Raw genomic sequence first — 20,992 nt, 5'->3', positions numbered from 1 at the left:
ACACTGTTCGACAGCAGTAAGAGCTATGACTCAAATGAGACATGATGAATTTTATTGGGAAGAAGTATATCGACCAGATAGTGAGTGATACAATATGGCCTGTTGAGTGAGCAGGTGCGCGACGCTACAAAGAAGGGCTGAGGATTACCGAGAACTCACGGCGAAGTCGGGTTTTCATCACACCAGCATCCCATAGACTCCACTAGTCGATTCTGAAAATGCGGGAAAAGACGTGTGAGGACTGCGGAACGTGCCCAACAAGCTTCAAGGCGAAAAGATTAGGGCTCGACTATTATAAAGTGGGATAACTAGACAAGCTATATACAGAAGCTAAATGCTGTGGTATCATACGACGTCAAGGCTCAGGGAGAAGTTTCCCAATCACTCATTATCCTGACTGCTCGTTGCTTGCCTGGCAGCTTGTCTCTGCGACAGTGTTTACACTCTAAGCAGGCAGCAAGCCACAGCATATGAAGCGACCCCATCCATTCCTCTTTGTACCCTTTGGTTTCTTTCCACTCGTCTCTTCCTCCTCCTCGCCAACAACACGGAGGAACACCTCGTCCAAGGTGGTAGGCGAAACCGAGTAGTATTCCAAGCCTAGCTCTTGGCGATTAGATTCTAGCAACTGAATGAGGCCGGGAATGCCGCCTAGATCAGATGCTGAAGCAGCTGAGGACGAAGTGTTGATTTGGTGAACCTCTGCTTCGGTGACCTTGCCATCTTGAGCATTGTCAAGATGCGCGGGCGATGCAGTCGATTCGGGGGAAGCAGCCTTGAGTACTTTGAATCGGAGTTGTCCGTGGCCTCCACCTCGCGAACCCCACTTGTCGAGCTGAACACCGGGAATCTTCCTCTGAACCCATTGCTTTACGGCTTCCATCTCTTTTTCTGTGGTTTCGGGTGCAGATTTGAGCACAAGCTGTACGACCCAAGCATCGCCATACTGCTGCCCTAGATCACTGACTGTCCCCAGCGCAAGCATTTTGCGCTTCATGATACCGACGCGGGTGGCGAGCTTGTCCGCTTCTTCCATGGAATGAGTGGTGATCAACAAGGCACGCCCAGGTGCCGCTACACCGAGCAGTGTGCGCCACATGACTCTCTTCGCAGCTGCATCCATACCCGAGGACGGTTCGTCCAACAGTAAAACAGACGGATTGCCCATCAATGCAATGCCCAGACTGAGCTTCCGCTTATTACCACCCGAGAGTTTGGACGCGAGACGGTCGTGAAAGCGCCCCAAACTGGTAGCCTGGAGGATCGCATCAACACTGGTCTTTGGGTCGGGGACGCCGCGAGCGCGAGCGTAGAAGTACAGATGCTCCGTTACTGTCATTGAATCCATGGCATCGAATTGCGGACACACACCGAGATGACCTCGTGCGGCTGCACGCTTGCTGATGATTGAGATGTCTTCGATCAGAACGTCACCACCTCCGTTGATGTGTGTCGTAGGATGAATGTCTCCACGGATGAGCGAAATAGTCGAGGACTTTCCAGCACCATTAGGACCAAGAAGAGCGAAAACCTGGCCTTGGGGGATGCCAAAGGTGATGTCGTTCACAGCATGATTGGAGCCGAACGTTTTGTGTAAATGCAGCGCACGTAGGCTGTCTTTGCTCTGCTCAGCGCGTGTAATTTCGGCAGCGACAGCAGGAGGGATAGTATCCACGTTCTCTTCCGAGTGCTGCTGACGGCTTTTTTCTCGGTTGAGAAACGCGGGTCGGTAGCCCGAGTCCCACCACACGAGAGCGGTGAAAAGCAATAAGATTTGTACAATGAGATACAAAATGGGTCCTCCGTACACTGTCAAAGCGCCAGGATAGCTGGGAATTTGATTGCCATCGCATAGTACGCTGAAAGAGTTGAGAGAAAGCAGTTGCGTCCTCAGTAGGCTTGCTGAGGGCGAGATCAACGAGACAGTCCAGTGGAAGTACTGAATGTAGGAGTCAATGGCGTATGCGGGTGCGTAAGTCAGTATGGCCATGTAACCGATAAAGTATATCAGGTAGAGCGACACCATGCCTCCAGCAGCGAAGGCAAATGCCGCCAGTTGCGACGTGACGACAATGGAGATTAGGTAAGCAAAGAGCGTCGCACACAGGCCGTAGAGAAAGAACACCACGAAGAGGTACCCTGGTGCATACCACGCATCGGAAGCCTGTAGCAACGTTAGCCATGCAGATTTGTATGTGCCAATAGGAACTTACTGCAGCAAAGATCCCTGTAGTGACGGCAGAGATCACAAGCACGAACAGGAAATCAAACGCCGTGTATGCCAGCCACAGTGGCACAGCCCGGATACCGTTGCTGTAGTGCAGCGCTCGGACATTCCTAAGCCGCTCTTGTGTCGGATATAGAGCAAATAGCGCTGGGTAGACACACATGGCCAGGCCAAAATACAAGATCAGCTGTAGCGTGTCGCCCATATTAGGAGCAAATGGCACGGCGAATTGCTGGTACTGTGTGGAGATGGTGATGTTTGTCAAGATGTTGTCGAGAGTATTCAGTGTGATGAGGCCACCGATGACACCGCCATTAGCAAGGTAAGCCATGAGTGGCGGGCCGTTATCATTTAGGAAGAAGCCACCGGGTGTGATGTTGCGGAAACGCGTGTTGACGTAGTCGTTGAATTCATCGAGTGTGTCCACGAGGTGAAAACTGTCCTCGGAGACTCCTGTTCGTTGAATGATGGTGTCGATAGCAGGACCGACGGTACTTGCCGGACCGATGGGGATGAGAGGGACATCGTCTACGTTGGAAAGCGAGAATATGGTAGGATCGTTAGCGCTGGCTCCAGGATCGCATCCCACAGCCTCGTAATCCTTTAGGAACAGTGTGACTAGTCCCGCCGCCACAATCGGAAGGAGTAAAGCGAATATGTAGGGCCAAAAGTTGCGTTTGACAATGGTGATACGCTTCTGTACAAGTATTAGTATCTGCCTGAGTAGACTAGTGCCACGACCTTTGCTCATTTCTAGCGTCTTGTCGGTGTCAGAGTGATCTGAAGGTACGTCTCGATCCTTGTCCGACGTTGGGGTTCCAGCTTGCCCACCGTGGTCAGCGTCCATTAGGTTGTACTCTTTGACTTCCTCAGCATTGGCCAGGAAGACATCCTCCAATGTCGGGCCAACAATGTCGTAGTTCTTGACGTCATGATGTCTCAGAATATCAACGAATTTGGTGGCGGGCAGTGCGTTCTCGAATTGGTACTGTAGCATGCCTTCGGAAGGTGCCGGTTTCTTGATGGCATCCACTGGGGGCTTGACAGGAGCGTCTTTCGGATACGTAACGTGGTATCCAGCGCCGACTTCATGTTTGAGCTGAACCGAAGTACCCTTCGTTTTGAGGATACCGCGGGAAAGGATGGCAACGTAGTCGGCAAGGACATCTGCCTCGTCGAGAAAATGTGTCGTGAGCAAGAAGGTGCGGTCACCCCGCTCAGCGAGTAGAATCTCCCAGATCTTCCTTCGCGAGAGTGGATCCAATCCGGACGACACCTCATCGACGCAGCAGACTTTTGAACCGCCGGTGAACATCATGGCCAGCTGAAGCTTGCGCTTTTGACCCCCAGAAAGTGTGCAGGACTGTGCTCTGATCTTGTGCCCCAGATCGCAAGCGCGTATCAGGTTTTCGATGGTATCTTTGGTATCGTAGGTGCCGGTTGACTTTAACTGGTTAAAGATACGAACGTGTTCGTAAACAGTCAGCTCATCCCACATGACATTTTTCTGGGGGCACAGTCCAAGGCCTCCGGTGCCATCAATCTCGATCGCTCCACTAGTGATGGAGTTGAGACCCGCGATGGCGTCCAGCGTGGTGGACTTGCCACTACCATTGGCACCAAGCAAAACCATAATCTGGCCTTTGCGCGCCTTCATGCTGAAGTCTTGCACGGCGACGACTGTTTCCGGTGGCTTGACGCCGAACTTGGCAAGGACGTTGCTGCGAAACCAACTGGGAGTCCAGTGCTTACAAAAGTTTGTCAGGATGATGTTGTGATCCGGCGAAGACGTTGTAGTCTTCCGGTCGGCCGAAACGGTGCCGTAGAGCCAGCGCTCAACAAGAGCGCCCAGAACAGGGTACACAAAAGTCTGTATAATGGCAAATATGCAGAAGACGATGCCGGGAGTAGTCCAGATGTGGTCCTGGTAGTCGGGCGCGGCTTGGACGAGGTTCATTCCAACGAGCTGTCGCTCAAAACGGGCCACGCAAATAATGAAGAAGACGTAGTTGATGGACGGAAAGAGCAGGCTCAGAACGTATACAGCAGCTGTGCTGAAAGGTCCAGCGACTTGGGCGATGATGGCCAGGAGGATCGGGACGATGACGATGGTGATACCAGATAGTTGGGCTTTGCGGAAGAAAGCCGCGCCGAAGATGGAGAAGCTGGTCAAGGACAGGCCAGCAAGGATGTGGAAGATGATCAATATGGCAGCGTTGGAGGTTTGGAAAGCCAGAGCCCAAAGGATGGCGCCCATAATGACCCAGCCCGGGAAGTAGATGATGTCGAAAGCAATGTGCATGGACAGAAGACGGGCAAACTGCGTGTGCCATGGCTTTTTGGCGGGCGACATGGCTTCGACCAGCTGGGATATGCCGCGTTCTCTCTCCTCGGCCATTTGCCCCGTCAGCTGATAGGTGACGCCGCACACGCCAATGTACAGAGCCACGCCCATGATGTTGATGAGTGCGCCCATGTACAGGGTCCTGATGCGATCGTCGTATTCTTGCTGCGTACGCTCTGTGTACGGGTACTCGTCGGTGGCGGGAATGGCAGCAGAGCCCTCGACGGAGGCGATGGCCTGGTCGATGGCGCGCTGGAAGGGCAGAATGTAGATCTGGACATCGTTGTCGTCCTGGCCCACGTAGATTTCCTCTCCCAGCGCTCCGTCGGATCGGATGGTGTAGTTCCAGCTCTCGCCCTGGCCTTGGCTCGGACTGGAAAGGAAGGACACTGCACCATAGCATGTGCTGGCGCCCCGCAGCGAGCTCTCGCACGTCGAAAGCAGTTGAACATCCTGCTGAATAGTCACGGCCTGCAGGCCAGCGTCGCGGACCTGGGTGGATAGCTGTGCAATGACGTCTTGAATGTCGCCACCAGTGTGTCCGTTGTTGACGAAGACGACCTTGTCACGGCCGCCTTGGGCAGCACCGAGGGCGTCGGGAAAGGAGCGGATGAGAGACGGCTCACCGATGCCGTACTCTGACGGCGGGACAAAGAAGTTTTTCGCATAAGATATGAAGAACATCTGCGGCAGAGCCCTGGTTAGCCATTGTTGTGCGGGGGGCGACGAGGCGTCGACATACAAAGATAACGGGAGCCCAGAATGCGCGGACACTCGTGAAGAACCAGTGGCGCACGAAGACGACGAGCAGCGTCTTCTTGGTGAGGATCCATGTCTGGCTCACGATTGCGCCCGCCATGGTGGCTTTGTAGTCTTGGGGCGGCGTCGTCTCGAGATGGGGTCGCAGTCGCTACAAGGCCGCGCGTGGAAGCATCCTGCTTCTCTTAGGAGAGTGGAAGGGCGCAGAGAGCGTCTTGAAGCATGGATGGCGAAGAGACGACGCCAATGCCGCGCCCCGTACCCAGCGTATACGGAACGACGCCGAGCAGACGACGTCTTGTCCGACGTCTTGGACCCGCGCCAGCCCTCCAGGGCCGTCGCCATGATCCACATGGGGCGCCAAGCTTGGAAAGTGCCAACACGCTGCGTGCCTGCCCAGCGGCCCGGCTTACCTCAGCCTGCTCCCGTAGCTGGGTCCAGGTCTGTGTCGCGACGCCTGTCTACCACAGTTGGCATGCCTGAGCACGCTGTTCGAACGCGGCTCGGCGACTGCATCCGCCCAGACAGCGCCCAGTCATGACAAGCCTCGCGTGCACATCCTGGCATCCTGGCATCGCTGCGCCTCCTGTCCTGTTTGCCGTCGCGTCATCGATTGTGTGCGACGCGGTAGGGCCATCGTGCCATGACCTGCCCCAGACGGGCCGACGTGTGCCGACAGCGTGGTTTACAGTGCACCGTCGCCGCAACCTCACCTCATGCTAGGAGAACAAGTCTAGGTCCGTTGAATATTCACCCACGCCCTTTGCGTCTTGATATGCTTGTCCGCTCGGCTTCGTGTGCCCCAGTCACGCACGCAGCTCTTCTCCAGGTTCCCGAGGTCTGGTAGGGACCTATCGCTCATCTGGGATAGTCACGTGATGGGGTGGTATCGGCCACCCTGGACGAAGCTATGACGGGGGGTTCGTGGCTGCCGAGGCCGTGGCACGCGTCGGCGCAGCCTCCTCCCACAGCAGCGGCATCTCTCCTGCGCAACGACGACGACGCCGACGCCGACTACCAGCTCGCCATGGACTTTGACGAGGCGCTGCCCTCTTCGCCGCCGTGCGCGGGCACCGACGACCTCGCGCCCAGCCCCTTCTTTGAGCGGCACCCCACGGCCTTCACCACCAAGTCGAGCTCCCCTCCGCCCGTCTTCTCCAGCGACGACTCGTGCGAGTCGGTCGACGTGGCCAACTACGAGTCCCCGCGCATACACAAGAACAAGCGCAAGGGCGCGTGGTGGGACACGCACGCGTCTGCCCACGCCAGCCCCCAAGTCAAGAAGACCAAGTTCGCGCGCAACTTGGACTCGGGCATCTACATGCTCAGCGACGCGACCAGCAGCTGCGACGACCTGCCCCTGCCCCCGTACATGCCGCCAGCCTCTCTCCGCGCCGCCGTCTCGCTCCCCCGCTCGCTCCACGCGCGAGCTGCCGACGATGAGGCCATGGACGTCGACGTCGACGTCGACGTGGCGAGACACGCCGCTCCAGCGGCCGTCTTCAACCGGCACATCGACGACGGCCTTGCCGCGGACCGCGAGTCGTACGACCTCGTTGGCCTCGACCTCGCCGACCGCGACATCACACGCATCGGCGAGCTCAATTGTGTCATCAGCCACCCTCCCGTCTACGACAACGAGCTCCCCACGGCGGGCCAGTACCGCTCTCTGCTCCCCAGGCTCCACGTCAACCTCGGCAAGAACAAGCTCCGTCGCCTCGTGCCCGCTTTGTTCCACCTCGACGATCTCACTGGCCTCTATCTGCGCCAGAACGACATCGACGAGCTTCCCCAGCAAATCAGCCGCCTGCGCAAGCTCGAGGCCCTCGACGTATCCCTCAACAAGCTTCACTACCTCCCCTTCGACATCGTCACTCTTCTTGCCCCACATGGAAACATGACCCGCCTCACTCTCATGGGTACCGATCTGCTCCAGCCAATGTCCTTCCGCCGCTTCTCCCTCACCGACTACCAGAAGCAACACCAAGGGCCCCTTCGCCACCTCGATGACGTACGAGAAGACGCAAACAAGCAGCTCGCTCATCTCTATCCAACGCTGGCAACGTGCCAAGACCGCGACCAGGCTGTCTGGCGCATCCGCTATTTCGAGTCCTGGGCCAACTCTTTTGGCGGTGCAGACGACGCCCGAGAGTGCGCCGCTGAAGATGTTGGCTTCTATTCGCACCACCCGTCGTTGCGCCTAGAGGCTTTAGTAGAGGGCGATGCCGTTGCCCACGCGCCACGGTACATTGCTCGGACTCTGGTTTCTTACTATGGGCAGGATGGCAAGCTTCTCAAGGGCTCTCCAAAGCTCCCTACTTCCGACCAGGAACACTACCCCGTCATCATCGAGACGAATCAGGGTACATACGGCCTACCTTCCTCACCGTGGTTCGTCCCTCCGTGCACAAGCAAAGTTTCCTCCCTCTTCACAACGACCCTGCATATGGCACTTCACTCTTTGGAGCCCCACAAAATACGTGACTACCTCAGCCCGTGTGCTCTCCCCATGGTGGAAGCCATTCTCTCGCGAGCAGAAGCGAACGCTGGCGACGGATACGGTCTCTTCCGCGAGTGCCATGTCTGTCGCAAGCATTACGTTGTGGCACGCGCCGAGTGGGTTGAATTCTGGAGTCGGGGCTCAGGTGACTTTCTTCCACTGAGAGTTAGCGTATGCTCGTGGGGTTGTGTACCTCCAGACATGGTCAAGAGACCGCAGAAGGAATTGACATGGTGAGGCCAGGAGGTTGTCAGTTGATGCCAGACAGTAACGTGAGATGTTTATTGTAGTCACAAACCATCAAGTTGTGTCGTGAAACAAGTCATACTCTTGCAGGAATACACCAAAGACACTCGGGTTGCATCGGTCACAGAGTCTCCGACACGCCTGTCTATCCCGACACCTAGAACACCACCCGTGGACTCGAGATGTAGCTAGGTAGAAATCTTGTAGCAACTCCCATATCCATGCAGTAACACCTTCTTGGCATGGTGCTCAATAGCCATCGTACCTTGGCCCGTCTACTCCACATGCGAAAAGCCCTTGGCGGAAAGTGCGCTAATCTTGCTGGTCGCGTTTACGACAGCTGCTCTACATCACTCATATTCCGAAACTTAAGCGTGTTGCCTACGCTTGGATCATGTATGGCGGAATGATGACAACCGTAGCTGCCTCTCTCAGCTAGATGGATTGCTAGCCGAAACAGGCTTGGACGGCGCTGTTCGCACGATTGCGATAACAACACGCCGTGCTAGTGGGCATCCCTGGTGCATCATTACTTCTTGTAGGCCTATATCTCGTACTCCGATTCCTGATTCGATACCAAGATATAAGGCTCGCCAAGCACACCTGGGCATGTTCTATGTGCGAGCGTGTTTGTCGTGCCTTCCGAGACCACCTGCACACAAGCACTTCTACGCAGCTGCGCAGTTCCATGCTGCACCCACGGATGTGCATATGGAATCGAACATCTCTACAAGTAGCCTAGCTCGTCTATGAACGCTGAAGAAGCTTATCAGCTCTTGCACTCTCTTGCCGTTGTCCTTATCGGCGCCTATCTTCAGCCCTGGTTCGTATCCTTGCCAGTCTCGACTCGTTCCACCGGACCATCGTCCGCGGCTTGACGTGAGCGTATGGAGAAAGCCATATCAGCGTTCATCTGGGGTTATCATGTCCGGCTTGGTGAATCCGCGTGGGACTACGTATCGCAGCTGGACAAGCATTCCTTGGTTACACGGCTAGCATGCTGACCGGGTTTACTTGATCCGACTGCATGCAAGACTCTTATCTACAATTCAACTCCCTTTTCTACTTCTTGACTGATTGTTTACCGTCAGAGTCCCAAAAGCAGTCATGTCCGAGAAGAAGGCAGAAGACTCGGCTATCGGAGAACAGAGCGTGGACTATGGCATTGGCCATGTTCGCAAGTCGCATACGGCGAGTCGCAGGAAAAGCTCCGCGGTCGATCCAGAGATTATTGCGGGAGAGATATTCGACGAGCGTTATGAGACTACCCAGCGTGGTCTGAAGTCACGGTCAGTAGACCCCTCTTGATACCCTATATCCTCAAAGACTGACGGAACGTAGACATGCTCAAATGATTGCGTTGGGTGGCACAATAGGTACTGGGCTCTTTGTCGGCTCAGGCCAAACCCTCGCTCGTGGCGGCCCGGCCTTCATCCTGTCCACGTACATCGCCATGTCGTTCTTGATCTTTTGTACCGTTGCGGGTATCATTGAAGTCGCGGCCTATCTGCCGACCCCGGGGTCTTCCATGGTAACTTGTGGCCGTACCCAAGGCATGTGACACACGACTGACCTTGTACCTTCAGAACCTTTTCGGTTACCGCTATGTGTCGCGCTCTATGGGGTTCGGCCTGGGTTGGCTATACTTCTACTCGCTCGGTATCCTTGTGCCTTACGAAATCACGGCAGCCGGGTTGGTCATTGAGTATTGGAACCCGCCCGTGAACATCGCAGTGTGGATCACAGTCATGATCATTGTCATCGTTGGACTGAACTGCTTTCCAGTCAGGTTCTACGGCGAGACAGAGTTCTGGTTTGCCGGAACAAAGGTTATCATGATTTTAGGGCTCCTGATTCTGTCATTTGTTTTGTTTTGGGGTTAGTAATACCCCTGCACAAACTGCGTATGATACAACCACTGACTTTATACATTTATCTTAAAGGCGGCGGTCCACAGCATGACCGACTCGGCTTCCGGTACTGGAAGAACCCTGGCGCGGCGAATACGTATCTAGAAGAAGGAAATGCTGGGCGATTTGTGGCCCTCTTATCCACTATGGTACTCTCTGCTGTAAGCATGCTTCCGGCGAAGCCTTATATCTACTTGTCTGACCCTCATGTCTAGTTCCCCTTCACGTTTGCTCCCGAGCTTCTCGTTGCAACAGGTGGCGAGATGCAGTCACCGCGTCGCAACTTGCCTACTGCGGCACGCAGATACATATACCGCCTACTCTTCTTCTATGTTGGCAGCGTACTGGCTATCGGAATCATTTGCCCCTCCGACGACCCCATCATTACGTCTGGTGGTTCTGGAGCTGGCTCGTCGCCCTTTGTTGCGGGAATTAAGAACGCTGGCATCCCCGTGCTGGACAGCATCATCAACGCAGGTATCATCATCAGTGCATGGTCGTCCGGAAACTCCTTCCTATTTTTGTCCTCGCGCTCGCTATACGCGCTCGCCCTGTCTGGCAACGCACCTTCCGTCTTCAAAGCATGCACCAAGTCCGGTGTACCGTATTGGGCTGTTACTGCCTCTTCGTTGTTCTGCGTTCTGGCATACCTAAACGTAGGCAGCGAGAGTGCGGTCGTCTTTAACTGGTTCGTGAATTTAACAAACACGTCTGGATTCATCTCCTGGATCTGCTGCGGCATCATCTTTCTGCGCTTCCGGAAAGCCTGCGAAACGCAAAACATCACGGATCTTCCATATCGCTCACCGGTGAACAAGTGGGGTGCTTGGTGCGTCATCATCAGCTTTACAATTCTCTGTTTGGTCAACGGGTTCGATGTCTTCTGGCCTGAGAAGTGGGACGTTAGCTCTTTCTTTACTGCGTACGTGGGTATTCCCATGTTCTTCCTGTTCTATGGGGGGCATCGCATCTGGGCCTGGAGCGATAGTTGGGCTTATGATCCAGCAGAGGTAGATCTGAAGACGGGTCTGGATCAGGTGCTTGCTGAGGAGGTGCCGGCGCGAACAATGAATATGAAAGGGCCGTGGTGGAAGAAAATCACCTTGCTTTGGCAATAGACGCGAAGGCGCTTCGAAGAGCTGTACGACAGGGGCAGGCAGCTATCGGTTCTCCCAAGTCATCTTTTTGTTCTACCATCATTCATTATGCAACATCTCGGACATTGCCCATCAAGCCGCTTCTCTTATATCCCCCTCCCGGACGGTCCCGTAACGTCCTGACTGAGAGAAGGAGACATGTCCGTGTCATTTTCCTAGCATCCTCCGATGGAATCTGATGGAAGGAAGCACACCATCGTCTTCGGGGCCCAGGCTTCGCAATGGTGGGTACTCAAGATAGCAGCACGTGAGGGTCAGAAGAAGCTGCGTAGCTCCGGACGAAATTAGCGCCAAACGTGCCACCTGCGTCATTGACCAGCCCTGGAGGGATGTGGGGCCGGGTGGCTGGGTTCCGCATCATCAACATTCAACCGACTACGCTACTACGCTTGTCCATTGCTTCATCATCCGCAACCGACTACCGTATCTTCCCTAACTTCATCAAGTTCATTCTGGTACAATCCATCTCAGTCGTCTTCATCTTCCTTCTTCCGCTGGCGGTTCAGCTCATCGATAACCTTCTTGCCACACGCCAAAACCTCCAGTGTCCGACTCTTGTTATCGTGGTCTCTTGTTTCCGGGACCAAGAAATATGTTGTTACGGCACCTGCGAGCATGAAAGCGCTCATTACTTGCAGGATATGTCCGAAATTCTTGCGTTCCCATTCAAAATCGCTTGTGGGTTCGGATTTGTCGGATTGGAATGCATATGCCAGAAAGACTTGCACCACCCAAGACCTATGGTGCGAGTTTTCGAAGTCAGTAAATGTCTCATATGCAGTTCTTCCGCGGTTTGTCCTCACCCGAGTTTGCCACTAGCCGCAGCTATGCCGTGGCAGGTGCACCGGTACCTCGTAGGGAATATTTCGGCAGGGATAACTTGATGCACGAAATTAGTAGATGTTTCACAACAGGTCGCACACGGATATCACTTACTAAAAGTCGTCACATTCGGTCCCAGGTTGAAGGCGATGTGGCTGAGCACGTAAAGCACAATGAGTCCCGAGCGACTGCTGTCGAGTAGGTTGGTCCAAGCACTTCCGGTTACGATGAAGAGAACGAATAGAACCAAGAACCCCCAGAACTGAATCACTTTTGGCGAAGCATGCTTGACAATCTTGATCATTAGCAGGCCGCCGACAACTGTCCCTATGGAAACCATCACCAGGGTGTGTTTGCTATTATCACTCAACGTCTGGTAGACGGAAGATCTGCTGTTGTTGTTTCCCTGCCAGATGTGGCTGACAATTTCTGGTGAAGAGAGGCCCAACCCATAGACTGTCTCAAAGTTAGTGATTTTACCGCAGTGGTCTGGCAGTGTACCTACACGCGAAATCGAGAAACAGCCAGGCCAACGACGTTCCTAGAAGGTACTGCCAGTTTTTCTCCGCTATAAAGAATTGTTTTGCGTCGGCCCACGAGGCAAGTGGAGGAACAAAATCCGGGTCGCCTGGAGGAAGCCGGCCGCGAGGCGCTGCGGCGGGACGAAGATGTACGTCACTGAGTCGGTGTCCGGAGTCACTGTCGCTCTCAATCTCCTCGTCGGGTGCAATCACCGAAGCGTTGGTCGATTGCCTCGATACAGGCCTCGAAACTTCCTGTGTTACAGCCAGATCTAGCAGTTCCCTCTCGCCATGTTCGGGGTCTGTTCCGGGCGCACCAAAGTAGTTCGCCGTATCTTCGAGGGTGCTTTTTGTGTTTTGCAAGATGTCCAGCGTATACCTCGGACTCTCTGGTATCGTGAATCGAAACAGCAGAGCGATGAGAGCCGGCACAATGCCGATCCCAACTACGAGCCTCCAAAGTCGATCGATAGCTCGGAAGCACTCCAAGTCGGCAGGCTGACAAGACTGCGTGGCCTCCTTGATCCATGGCTTGTACGACTCCACTGCAGCAAGTGATAGAACATTGGCGAGCAGCTGTCCAACAGGTTGGGCGAAGAAAACCCAGCTCAACATTCGCGCACGATGTTTGCGAGGTGCGAACTCGGCAGTAATGACCTGAACCCACGATTAGCGTCAGCACGGTCACGTTGGAAACAATACCTACAGCACTCAAAGGGTAGTCCGCCCCGATACCGATCCCTAGTTATCGTCAGTCTTACGATGCATTCGTACATCAATTCGCTTCTTACCCATGATCGCTCGCCAGGTGATCAGCCATCCTCCAATTGCCATGCTGTTCTTCTCCCCGTTCGAACTCATGAGCAGCAGCATTGTGCCAACGATGACGATTACCAGCTCAAGACCATACATTTTTCGTCGGCCCAATATGTCTGCCGCGAAGCCGAATCCTATCTGGCCGACCATTGTACCCGCTAGTGTGGAACACATCATGGCTGTCTTGACAGAGGACGGCACCGAGGGTATACCGCCTTCGTTGCGATTAGGCCAGTAGACATAACCGAGCATGGGGGTAACGACATTCAAAGCAAAAAGGCCGAACGAATCTGTTAGGAAGCCGATCCCAGCTACTACTACTACCCAGACCTGGAAGGGCGCTGAATCAATCGTCGCAAGAGTCCACCGTCGACGCCTTATCTCCTGTCCATCAGATTAGCGAGAGAAGATCGATCCTAGGACTACTACGAGTGGCAGAGGGAAACCTACCGGTATACCGCTCCCGCCTGTTGTTATGTCCGGCACCCCAACTTGGTGGCCTCTCATTGGACGCATGATCCATTTACGGAGGCCCATTGTAGCGATAGGGGTGACAGAACTGTAACAGTATGGTAGTTGTACCTACGTGCGAGGGTTCCGGCAATAGTCAGTATGTAACGGGGTCTGTCGTGCAGAACCGCCGTGGGGCAGCATCTTTCATATTGTGAATGCGCAAAGCTTCAGCCTCCACCATGACACGGACTACCGAAGGCAGATTTCAGACAGCGTGCATAGCCCGATACCACAAGGCAAACCGGTCAACAGAAGAGGACGCATGCGAACTGGTGCTATTCGTGCGTTCTCAATCAGCGCATCCAATCTCGTTTGGTTCGCCGAAGTCAGGCTTGGTGGCGTTCATTGCCGCGATCCAAGCGTCCAGGCCTTCATCACTGGAGTCCTTTGGAATGTGTGGTTGCTGCTGATGTCTAAATCATGGTGCATTCTCCGGCTCCTCCCGTTTGCGATGCTTCCGAGGTCGTTCAGCTGCGAACGCTGCGATGAGTGGGCAACAGCATCTTGCTTTATGAAATCCGGTTCCTTGTGAGTTCGTGCAGGCTGCATCAAAACATGTTCCGAGATTCCAAGGGAAAGCCACGCGTGGCTGAATCGAGCCCTGGAGTTGGCTGGCCCGTCTGGTAGTCGACCATGGCCGTTCGCTCCCCCACGTGTTGATCTTCGCAACCTCATTGAACGCCAAAAGCTACTATGCCGAATTAGGCGTACCATTCTAATACCGCCACATGCACAAACACGAGCTGTCCGCCACCTTTGGATAAGCTCATGGCTGCCCTGGGCTGCCCTGATTGCTGCCGACAGTAGAAGGCTTCGACGAGTTTGCGTGCCTGAGCGGTAGCAGGATGTCAGCAGCGCCGTGAGCCACCCCCCAGATGCCGGAGCGGTCTACCTTAGGCTAGCTCTATCGGACGCGTGACGAAGAGACGACCGTAAGCTCAGGTGGTTCTTACTACACCTGCTTGTCCTTTTCATGGAAGCCTGATGCTTGGACGATGATTGTCCCTACTGTGCACCAACAGTTCTATAACGTATGAGCAGTCTTTACACAAACTCTGTTGCGCTTGAGCGCGGCGCAACCCTACGAATATGTCCTTTGGGTGCAGTCCGTCCGATGTTCTGAAATTGTTGGAGATTTCGACCCGTGTATATCTTGCGTTCAAAGGTATGGCGCCAGCTACCCCCCTCTGGTGGCAGTCATCAGGGACCACCTCGCTCATCATTGCCACTAGATGCCAACGAAAATTCGGAAGCGCAAGTCAGTGGGCTTGTTAAGGAATTCACCACATTCCATGGCTGTCTCAAAGAGCTGGGCGAGCTAATGAAACAATATGGCCAGCCGCTACGTGAGCGTTCATCTGTGTACTACATTTGCGGCATGCACTGACGCGAGATAACAACGCGCAGCATTCCCTGTCCAGGATTTCGAAGACACGCTGAAGAAGTGTGAAAAGACCCTGGAGCCATACGCTGAACATCTCGTCGATAAGAAGATGACCGTCAAGAAGTTCATCTTCACGATCAGATACATCGGGATGGAAAAGGAGATCGATGGGCTGAGGAAACAGATCAGCGGCCATTACCAAGCGCTGAACATGTGCATTTCCTTTCTGCAATTGTAAGCCTCTTTCGTACTCGAAACAACAGTCGCTGACCGTCGTTAGGCGGCTACATCTCGAGGCAACCAAGCAGACTCAGCGTCTTCTCGACGCTGCGCCGTCTCGTACAGTAAACCTCGGCGGCCGCTCTTACTCCACAAACACTCTTGGTGTTCCAAGCAACCGCGCACCACTGGCACTCGCGTCTTCCGACGAACACCCGTTGTTCAGCGAATGGAAAATCTTTGATCGATGGCTGCAAAGTGAGGACGAACGTGTTGCTCAAGAAGCGGGACTATCGCGGCCTCGTTCTCTGGGAGACACACCTGCTACGTGTTCTACTGGTGATGTTCAGACAGCTGCTGTACTATATCATCTGAGACGGCAGGTTGATGACGCCATTTTCATCGAGGAGAATCGCGCAAAGCGAGCTACGGCGGAGAAACGCTCACACTTGGTCCCAAGCGACGCGATGAAGCAGCAGGTCCGCAACATGCCACCAGCTCCATTGCGAACCTACACCCTCGAGACAGATCACTCCGGGAACTTCACCATGTTTGGCCAAGACAGCTTGAGTGACTCCACGGGCAGCAACCGCCCGACCTTGAGTCTACAGCCATCGTCTCCAGATTACTTTGGATCAGTCGATTGGTCGCAGTCGCCTAGACCGACATCGCTTGAGCCTAATAGGATACCTTTTAGTTCCACAGTTGCCTGTAGCGAAAGCTCTTCGCCCGCATCACCGTCGTCAACGGGTACTGCCTCAGAGAAGCCCTTATCTCCCACTTTGCGGCGCAGTCTCTCGCGCACATCCTTGGCAACCATGGCATTAGGAGACGCTGCACTCGACTGGAAGCGAATATGTCGCAACGTTCAGGTCGAACGAAAGTCTCTGAAGTACGGATCCGAAAATCACGAGTGCGAGGTTCGGTGGCGATATCGAGAAGATACTGGCATCTCGCTGCGAACAGTCTATCACTCTAGCCAAGACGGGAAGCTTCGAACATGGACTGAACAGCACTTTCCTGCTACCGGGCCAGCGATACCCTTGACTACCACGTATGTTGACGGTGCAGTATCTGTCGATTTTCCGCGCAGCTCGTTCGGGAAACTCAACAAGCAGTATGTTGACATCAAGTACACGTTCATTGGCCACGAATCAGCAAACAGATTCCAGACCTTGTTGTACACCAACAACGGTGCCGACTCTGCTAATCTCGAATTTGATCGACCCATATTGAGCATATCCTCGGATCACAATCCGACTGAATGTCGTGGAAGAAATTTGCGGCTGTGGCGGCGTACCGAGACGCATCTAGCGGATGGTGGGCTCCTTACGTCTGAGGTCTTGATCCTGCTGTTTTACACGAGCGCATTGGAAGAGGACGGGCACTGGGTCGAGGAGCCGCACTACGCATTCGAATGGCTCACGGAGTCGGTCTATAAGAAAGACAGTGACAAGCTTACGCTTCTCTTCTCAAAAGACGCACCGCGTTGGGCGACTGATAAGCTTTTCAAACGCCGCAAGTCATCCACACAGACGGATTCCGAAGCAGCGAATCCGTCTCGCAAGAAACGCAACGACTCTATGGAAATGCTACGGTTTTCTCGATCAGACAGCGTTACTTCAGGGTCGTTGAGCGGCTCGCCGATTCCTTTGAAAGATATATCGGGAGGTGGTGGTGGTTTTTCGAGGGCTGCTAATCTGAATCGGTTTGGGTATTCGGCGTTAGAGATCAAGTTCCAGAGCAGGAAGGACAGGATGGCGTTCTTAGACATCTGGAAACAGTACGTCAAGCCGCTGAGTGTGTCCTGAAGATCGCAATGGGCAGATAGAAAGTACACGGCGCATTGTACTGTACCGTGGTTTTATGCACAGATATCCGGAAGTCCGACCTTCCAAGCAGACGGACTGTTGAAGATTAATATTTGGAACAAGAGGTGTGCGATGAGAAAGGCTCCAAAGTGAATGTAGTCGTCTTGTCAAGCACAGACAGGGCATACTGGTTGTTGTAAAGCTTCACGAAATCTAATTGAGACGAACATCGCTTTGTAATGCTAGTAGCGACAATCACAAAGTTTACAAAACTGCCTCGTTATTGAAGAAGTGTGCACGGCTTCGATCGAAAACACCTGGTTGCGGGCACCACGGATGCGCATGACACGTCGTCCGCACGGACTTTGCGCTTATCCAATTCGGGTGCTGTACATGTATTACGTATCGGTCTATGATGTACTCAGCGATGACACGTTGGGAAATGCAATAAGGCATTGTCCGCGGAATGAAACCTACATGTGATCGTAGCAGGACTTATAAGCGAGTCCGACTCATTGTTGAGGGCGAAGGGTTGGAAGGCGAGGGCCTGGATCCTGTGGGCGGCACATTTCATTTTACCCGCATCAAGTTGTTCTCGCATGTACGTATACGAGAAGGCGTTCCGATGAAAGATGTACCCCCCATATTTGAAGCAGTCATGATCTGATTGGGAGTTAGGGCGAGAGCTAGATAATTACAAAAAGCCACCTTTCATCACGCTTATCACAGCTTGGAACCATGACGGAAGCACCTCAGAGCTGGAAACAGCTTGTAGTAGAACTTTTGAATAATGAGAACCATGAACAGTAATGACGGAATGTTGCGCGATCAACAGTATGTAGACATCCATGTAGAAGTCAATCAAATACAGGTCTTGTTGGCAGCCATTTTGCCGAACTCATCCACATTCAGGACAGCACCTTCTGCATCGTATTCAATCCTGACCTGCTGGTTGCTCGAGACAGAGGGATCGCCTACAAGGTAGTTGAGCGGTTCGAACCTCATGGCCGAATGAGCAGAGCTGAACATAGTATTGGGCAAGTCGCCGGTGTGCGGAAGATGGTGCATGCCGAGGTTGAACCAAAGCACTCTGTGTTCTGTTAGTAATTGATATATTACGGGGTGCAGTATCAACAATAGATGGAGAAAGGAGGTGGGTTTACGAACAAATCTTCTTGATCCAGACTCTCGTCGTCAAAGAAAGTCTCAAAGTTGACAAGCGGATCGTCCTTGGAGAACTGGTTATTGGCATCCGCAGCCCTTGGCTCAGTGTCCTTTTGCTGTGTGACATAGAAGTCGTGAGTCACAAAGGCACCTGTCTTGCCAGTGTTTGTCGAGTTCGTTTGTGTAAGGTGGATGGTGCCGGCAGATCTTTTGATTCTGTAACCTGGGTACTCGCCATACGGGTTCGGCGTGTCCCTATTGACAATGGCGTACAACACGTTATCGTTCTCGGCCCAATTGATCATGGACTCGCTCTCGTCGGCTACCCAAGATCGCTCAGCCTTGAATGTATTGTATACGCGACCCTGGCTCCAAGGATACGATGTCGAAGTCGGCACAAACTGTAGCTTTTGTACACTGTTCTTCCTGCCGTTGATGTCAAGGTCGACCTTGAAAGTGAGGGTGTGGTCGTGCGAGCTACCCGAAAGGAAGTCGTGTATATGGAAGCCGTACTCAGGCTGATCCTCCCAGTAAGCAGCGGCAATGTATCCAGAAAAGCGTGAAGAAACCTCGATACCGCCATCGTAGAAGAAGCTGTAGTCGATGAGGAAGTCGTAGTTGCCTACTGTGGCTACCGTGCGCATGACGAACTGGATGTTCTTTGCTACGCTAGTGTGTGGCGCGGATGGTGAAAAGGAATGGCGACGGATTGGGTAGCCCGCGTCAAATTCGAACAAACATATAGCGTCGGCTTGCGTCTTGACCGTGTCGCCTTCTGTCCATGTTGCAGGCAGGTATGTAGCATGACTAGGGCAGTCATAGCCTCTGACAAGAGGCTGCAAGGTCGATCCCATACCACTCGTGGTATCGAAGAAGGTCGCTTGTGATTGGAAAGGGTCGGAGCCGGAGTATGATGTCAGAGCCTCCTGCAAGGACAACTCGTAAATGATGCGTCTGCCTTTGTATTTGATGTCAAACAACGACAGGCCAAGGTCCTGAGAGACGGCATGATAGAGGGTGAAGTCCATCCAGGATATATATCCCTCTTCCGTATCGATCTTGAATCGCTGGTCGCCCTGAGCGACAGAAGCCGGCGGCGGTAGGTTGTCCAAAGGCATGGGCGTTCCCTGCCTGTCGGTAGACGTCCAGTTTCCCAGTACGTTTGGTGGTGGCGTCTCATAGTCGGGAGCGTTAATTGCGGCACGGAACTCTTCTGTGCTGGCATAAAATTTGCCATACGAGTACCAACCGACAGCTTTCCAGGTATCCGAGATTGGTCCGGTCAAGTCAAATTTCACAGCGAATCCGAGTGGCTCGACGGTAACACTGCTGAGATTGGTGCCAGGGTCCGCAAATGCTCCTGCCCAGGAGATGGTTCGGCCCTCTTCATCCCAGAACGGGCTTCCAAATCTAAGACCAATGCTACCAGTAAGAAAAGTCTGCATGCATGTAAGCCTTTGTTGTTGTATGTTGTGGCTGGCTTCCACTCACAGTGTTGAACAATTGCATTGAGATATCCTCAGTCTCTGTCGCGAACCTCGTAAAGAAACTCGTCGCGTCGCTGGGTGAATACATGGGATGCATTTGTGTTCGACCTGGTTGGGAGTTTTGGAACGGGAAAGTCAACGGTTCGACCGCAGTCGCATTGGTTGCTGGCAATGGTCCCACCATGTACTCTTGCCAGTGCTTGTCTGTCGAGTTGGTGGTACCGCTTTGAACAGTAGCTCGCGCATAGCGCTTTGGAGCCGTAGCATTGCTGTCAAGGAAGGGAAGAGTATCCGTCTTGTTGGGATGAAGAAGAGCGAGCTGTACTCTGATATCGCATTAGTGTCCGGCGAGTGAGAGGTGTCTAACAATGGTCGACTTACACGTAACTATCACGGCTAGATCCTTGGTTGCCAGTCAAGCTCATTCGCTCTTGGAGAAGTTCATTGACACTAGCAGCTTCCTCCTCGGAAAGGGTCTTCCACGGGTTTTCATGCGGTGCACTCACTGTGGGCTGGCGGTCGTTGATCGTGTTATCCTGCGCTGTGGAGAAGGTGACCAAGACGGCAGCACCAAGCGTTAAAGAAGAAGTCCACTTCATATTGAGCAGAACGAAATGGAACGAGCGTGCCGTTTCCGACGTGCAGACCTCTGCAGATTATATGCCCGTCTACTGGCCCATGCCTTTGTGGTAACACGGTAGGTCTAGGGGCGTTCGTGCTGTCATCGTGCGTGCGCATCCCCGTGGCTGGCTCGCGTCCTTAGCGACGAGAAGCTATGCCTCAGACATCGGTTTGTTGAGCAGCCTCAAAAAATAACATCACACTGTTGCTTTGCCGCACGCGGTAGGCAAGAAAGGAAGTGATCAGCGCCAGGGTCGCTTTCTGCATGTTGTGCAAGGGAGATTCAGCTCCACATCCGAACGTCACGGACGGAGGCGCCTCCTTTACATGATGCAGCTGCAGAAACGATTCTCGCGACAAGAAACACGAGTGGAGACGCAGAATCGGGAAAAAACATGTTGCTCGAGCGTAAAGGTGTGCCCGGAATGTGGTAGAAGTGTCGCGCACGACTGGTAGCTCAGGGGCGGAGCCTGCCTTCCGGAAGCTTGGTA

The 20,992-nt window shown here is 53.7% G+C and overlaps 6 protein-coding genes across 6 annotated transcripts; 3 read left to right on the top strand and 3 right to left on the bottom strand.

Moving 5' to 3' along the window:
• Positions 1-445: 445 nt before the first annotated feature.
• J4E85_005104 (uncharacterized protein) lies at positions 446-5,430 on the bottom strand (the record flags this gene model as incomplete). Its single annotated transcript, XM_051469354.1, has 3 exons — positions 446-2,164; positions 2,214-5,255; positions 5,314-5,430. 3 exons carry the CDS (start codon positions 5,428-5,430, stop codon positions 446-448), a joined length of 4,878 nt encoding a protein of 1,625 aa, XP_051326185.1.
• Positions 5,431-6,240: 810 nt separating this feature from the next.
• J4E85_005103 (uncharacterized protein) lies at positions 6,241-8,264 on the top strand (the record flags this gene model as incomplete). The annotated part of the gene is made up of 2 exons (XM_051469353.1): positions 6,241-8,001; positions 8,238-8,264. 2 exons carry the CDS (start codon positions 6,241-6,243, stop codon positions 8,262-8,264), a joined length of 1,788 nt encoding a protein of 595 aa, XP_051326184.1.
• A 919-nt stretch (positions 8,265-9,183) lies between these two features.
• J4E85_005102 (uncharacterized protein) lies at positions 9,184-11,104 on the top strand (the record flags this gene model as incomplete). The annotated part of the gene is made up of 5 exons (XM_051469352.1): positions 9,184-9,365; positions 9,418-9,607; positions 9,663-9,954; positions 10,020-10,147; positions 10,202-11,104. The coding sequence occupies 5 exons, from the start codon at positions 9,184-9,186 to the stop codon at positions 11,102-11,104; spliced, it is 1,695 nt and encodes a 564-aa protein (XP_051326183.1).
• Positions 11,105-11,610: 506 nt separating this feature from the next.
• J4E85_005101 (uncharacterized protein) lies at positions 11,611-13,839 on the bottom strand (the record flags this gene model as incomplete). The annotated part of the gene is made up of 7 exons (XM_051469351.1): positions 11,611-11,881; positions 11,947-12,022; positions 12,080-12,421; positions 12,471-13,143; positions 13,193-13,227; positions 13,278-13,686; positions 13,753-13,839. 7 exons carry the CDS (start codon positions 13,837-13,839, stop codon positions 11,611-11,613), a joined length of 1,893 nt encoding a protein of 630 aa, XP_051326182.1.
• A 1,307-nt stretch (positions 13,840-15,146) lies between these two features.
• J4E85_005100 (uncharacterized protein) lies at positions 15,147-17,229 on the top strand (the record flags this gene model as incomplete). The annotated part of the gene is made up of 3 exons (XM_051469350.1): positions 15,147-15,161; positions 15,237-15,433; positions 15,480-17,229. The coding sequence occupies 3 exons, from the start codon at positions 15,147-15,149 to the stop codon at positions 17,227-17,229; spliced, it is 1,962 nt and encodes a 653-aa protein (XP_051326181.1).
• An 861-nt stretch (positions 17,230-18,090) lies between these two features.
• J4E85_005099 (uncharacterized protein) lies at positions 18,091-20,479 on the bottom strand (the record flags this gene model as incomplete). The annotated part of the gene is made up of 4 exons (XM_051469349.1): positions 18,091-18,319; positions 18,397-19,832; positions 19,885-20,206; positions 20,262-20,479. The coding sequence occupies 4 exons, from the start codon at positions 20,477-20,479 to the stop codon at positions 18,091-18,093; spliced, it is 2,205 nt and encodes a 734-aa protein (XP_051326180.1).
• Between the last annotated feature and the right edge of the window lie 513 nt (positions 20,480-20,992).

The sequence above is a fragment of the Alternaria conjuncta genome (genome assembly GCF_024043145.1).
Source record: "Alternaria conjuncta strain BMP 0040 chromosome Unknown scaffold_7, whole genome shotgun sequence".
NCBI classification, from domain to species: Eukaryota; Fungi; Ascomycota; class Dothideomycetes; order Pleosporales; family Pleosporaceae; genus Alternaria; species Alternaria conjuncta.
Note: the sequence above shows the minus strand (reverse complement) of the source record. Positions and strands in the feature narration are given on the sequence as shown.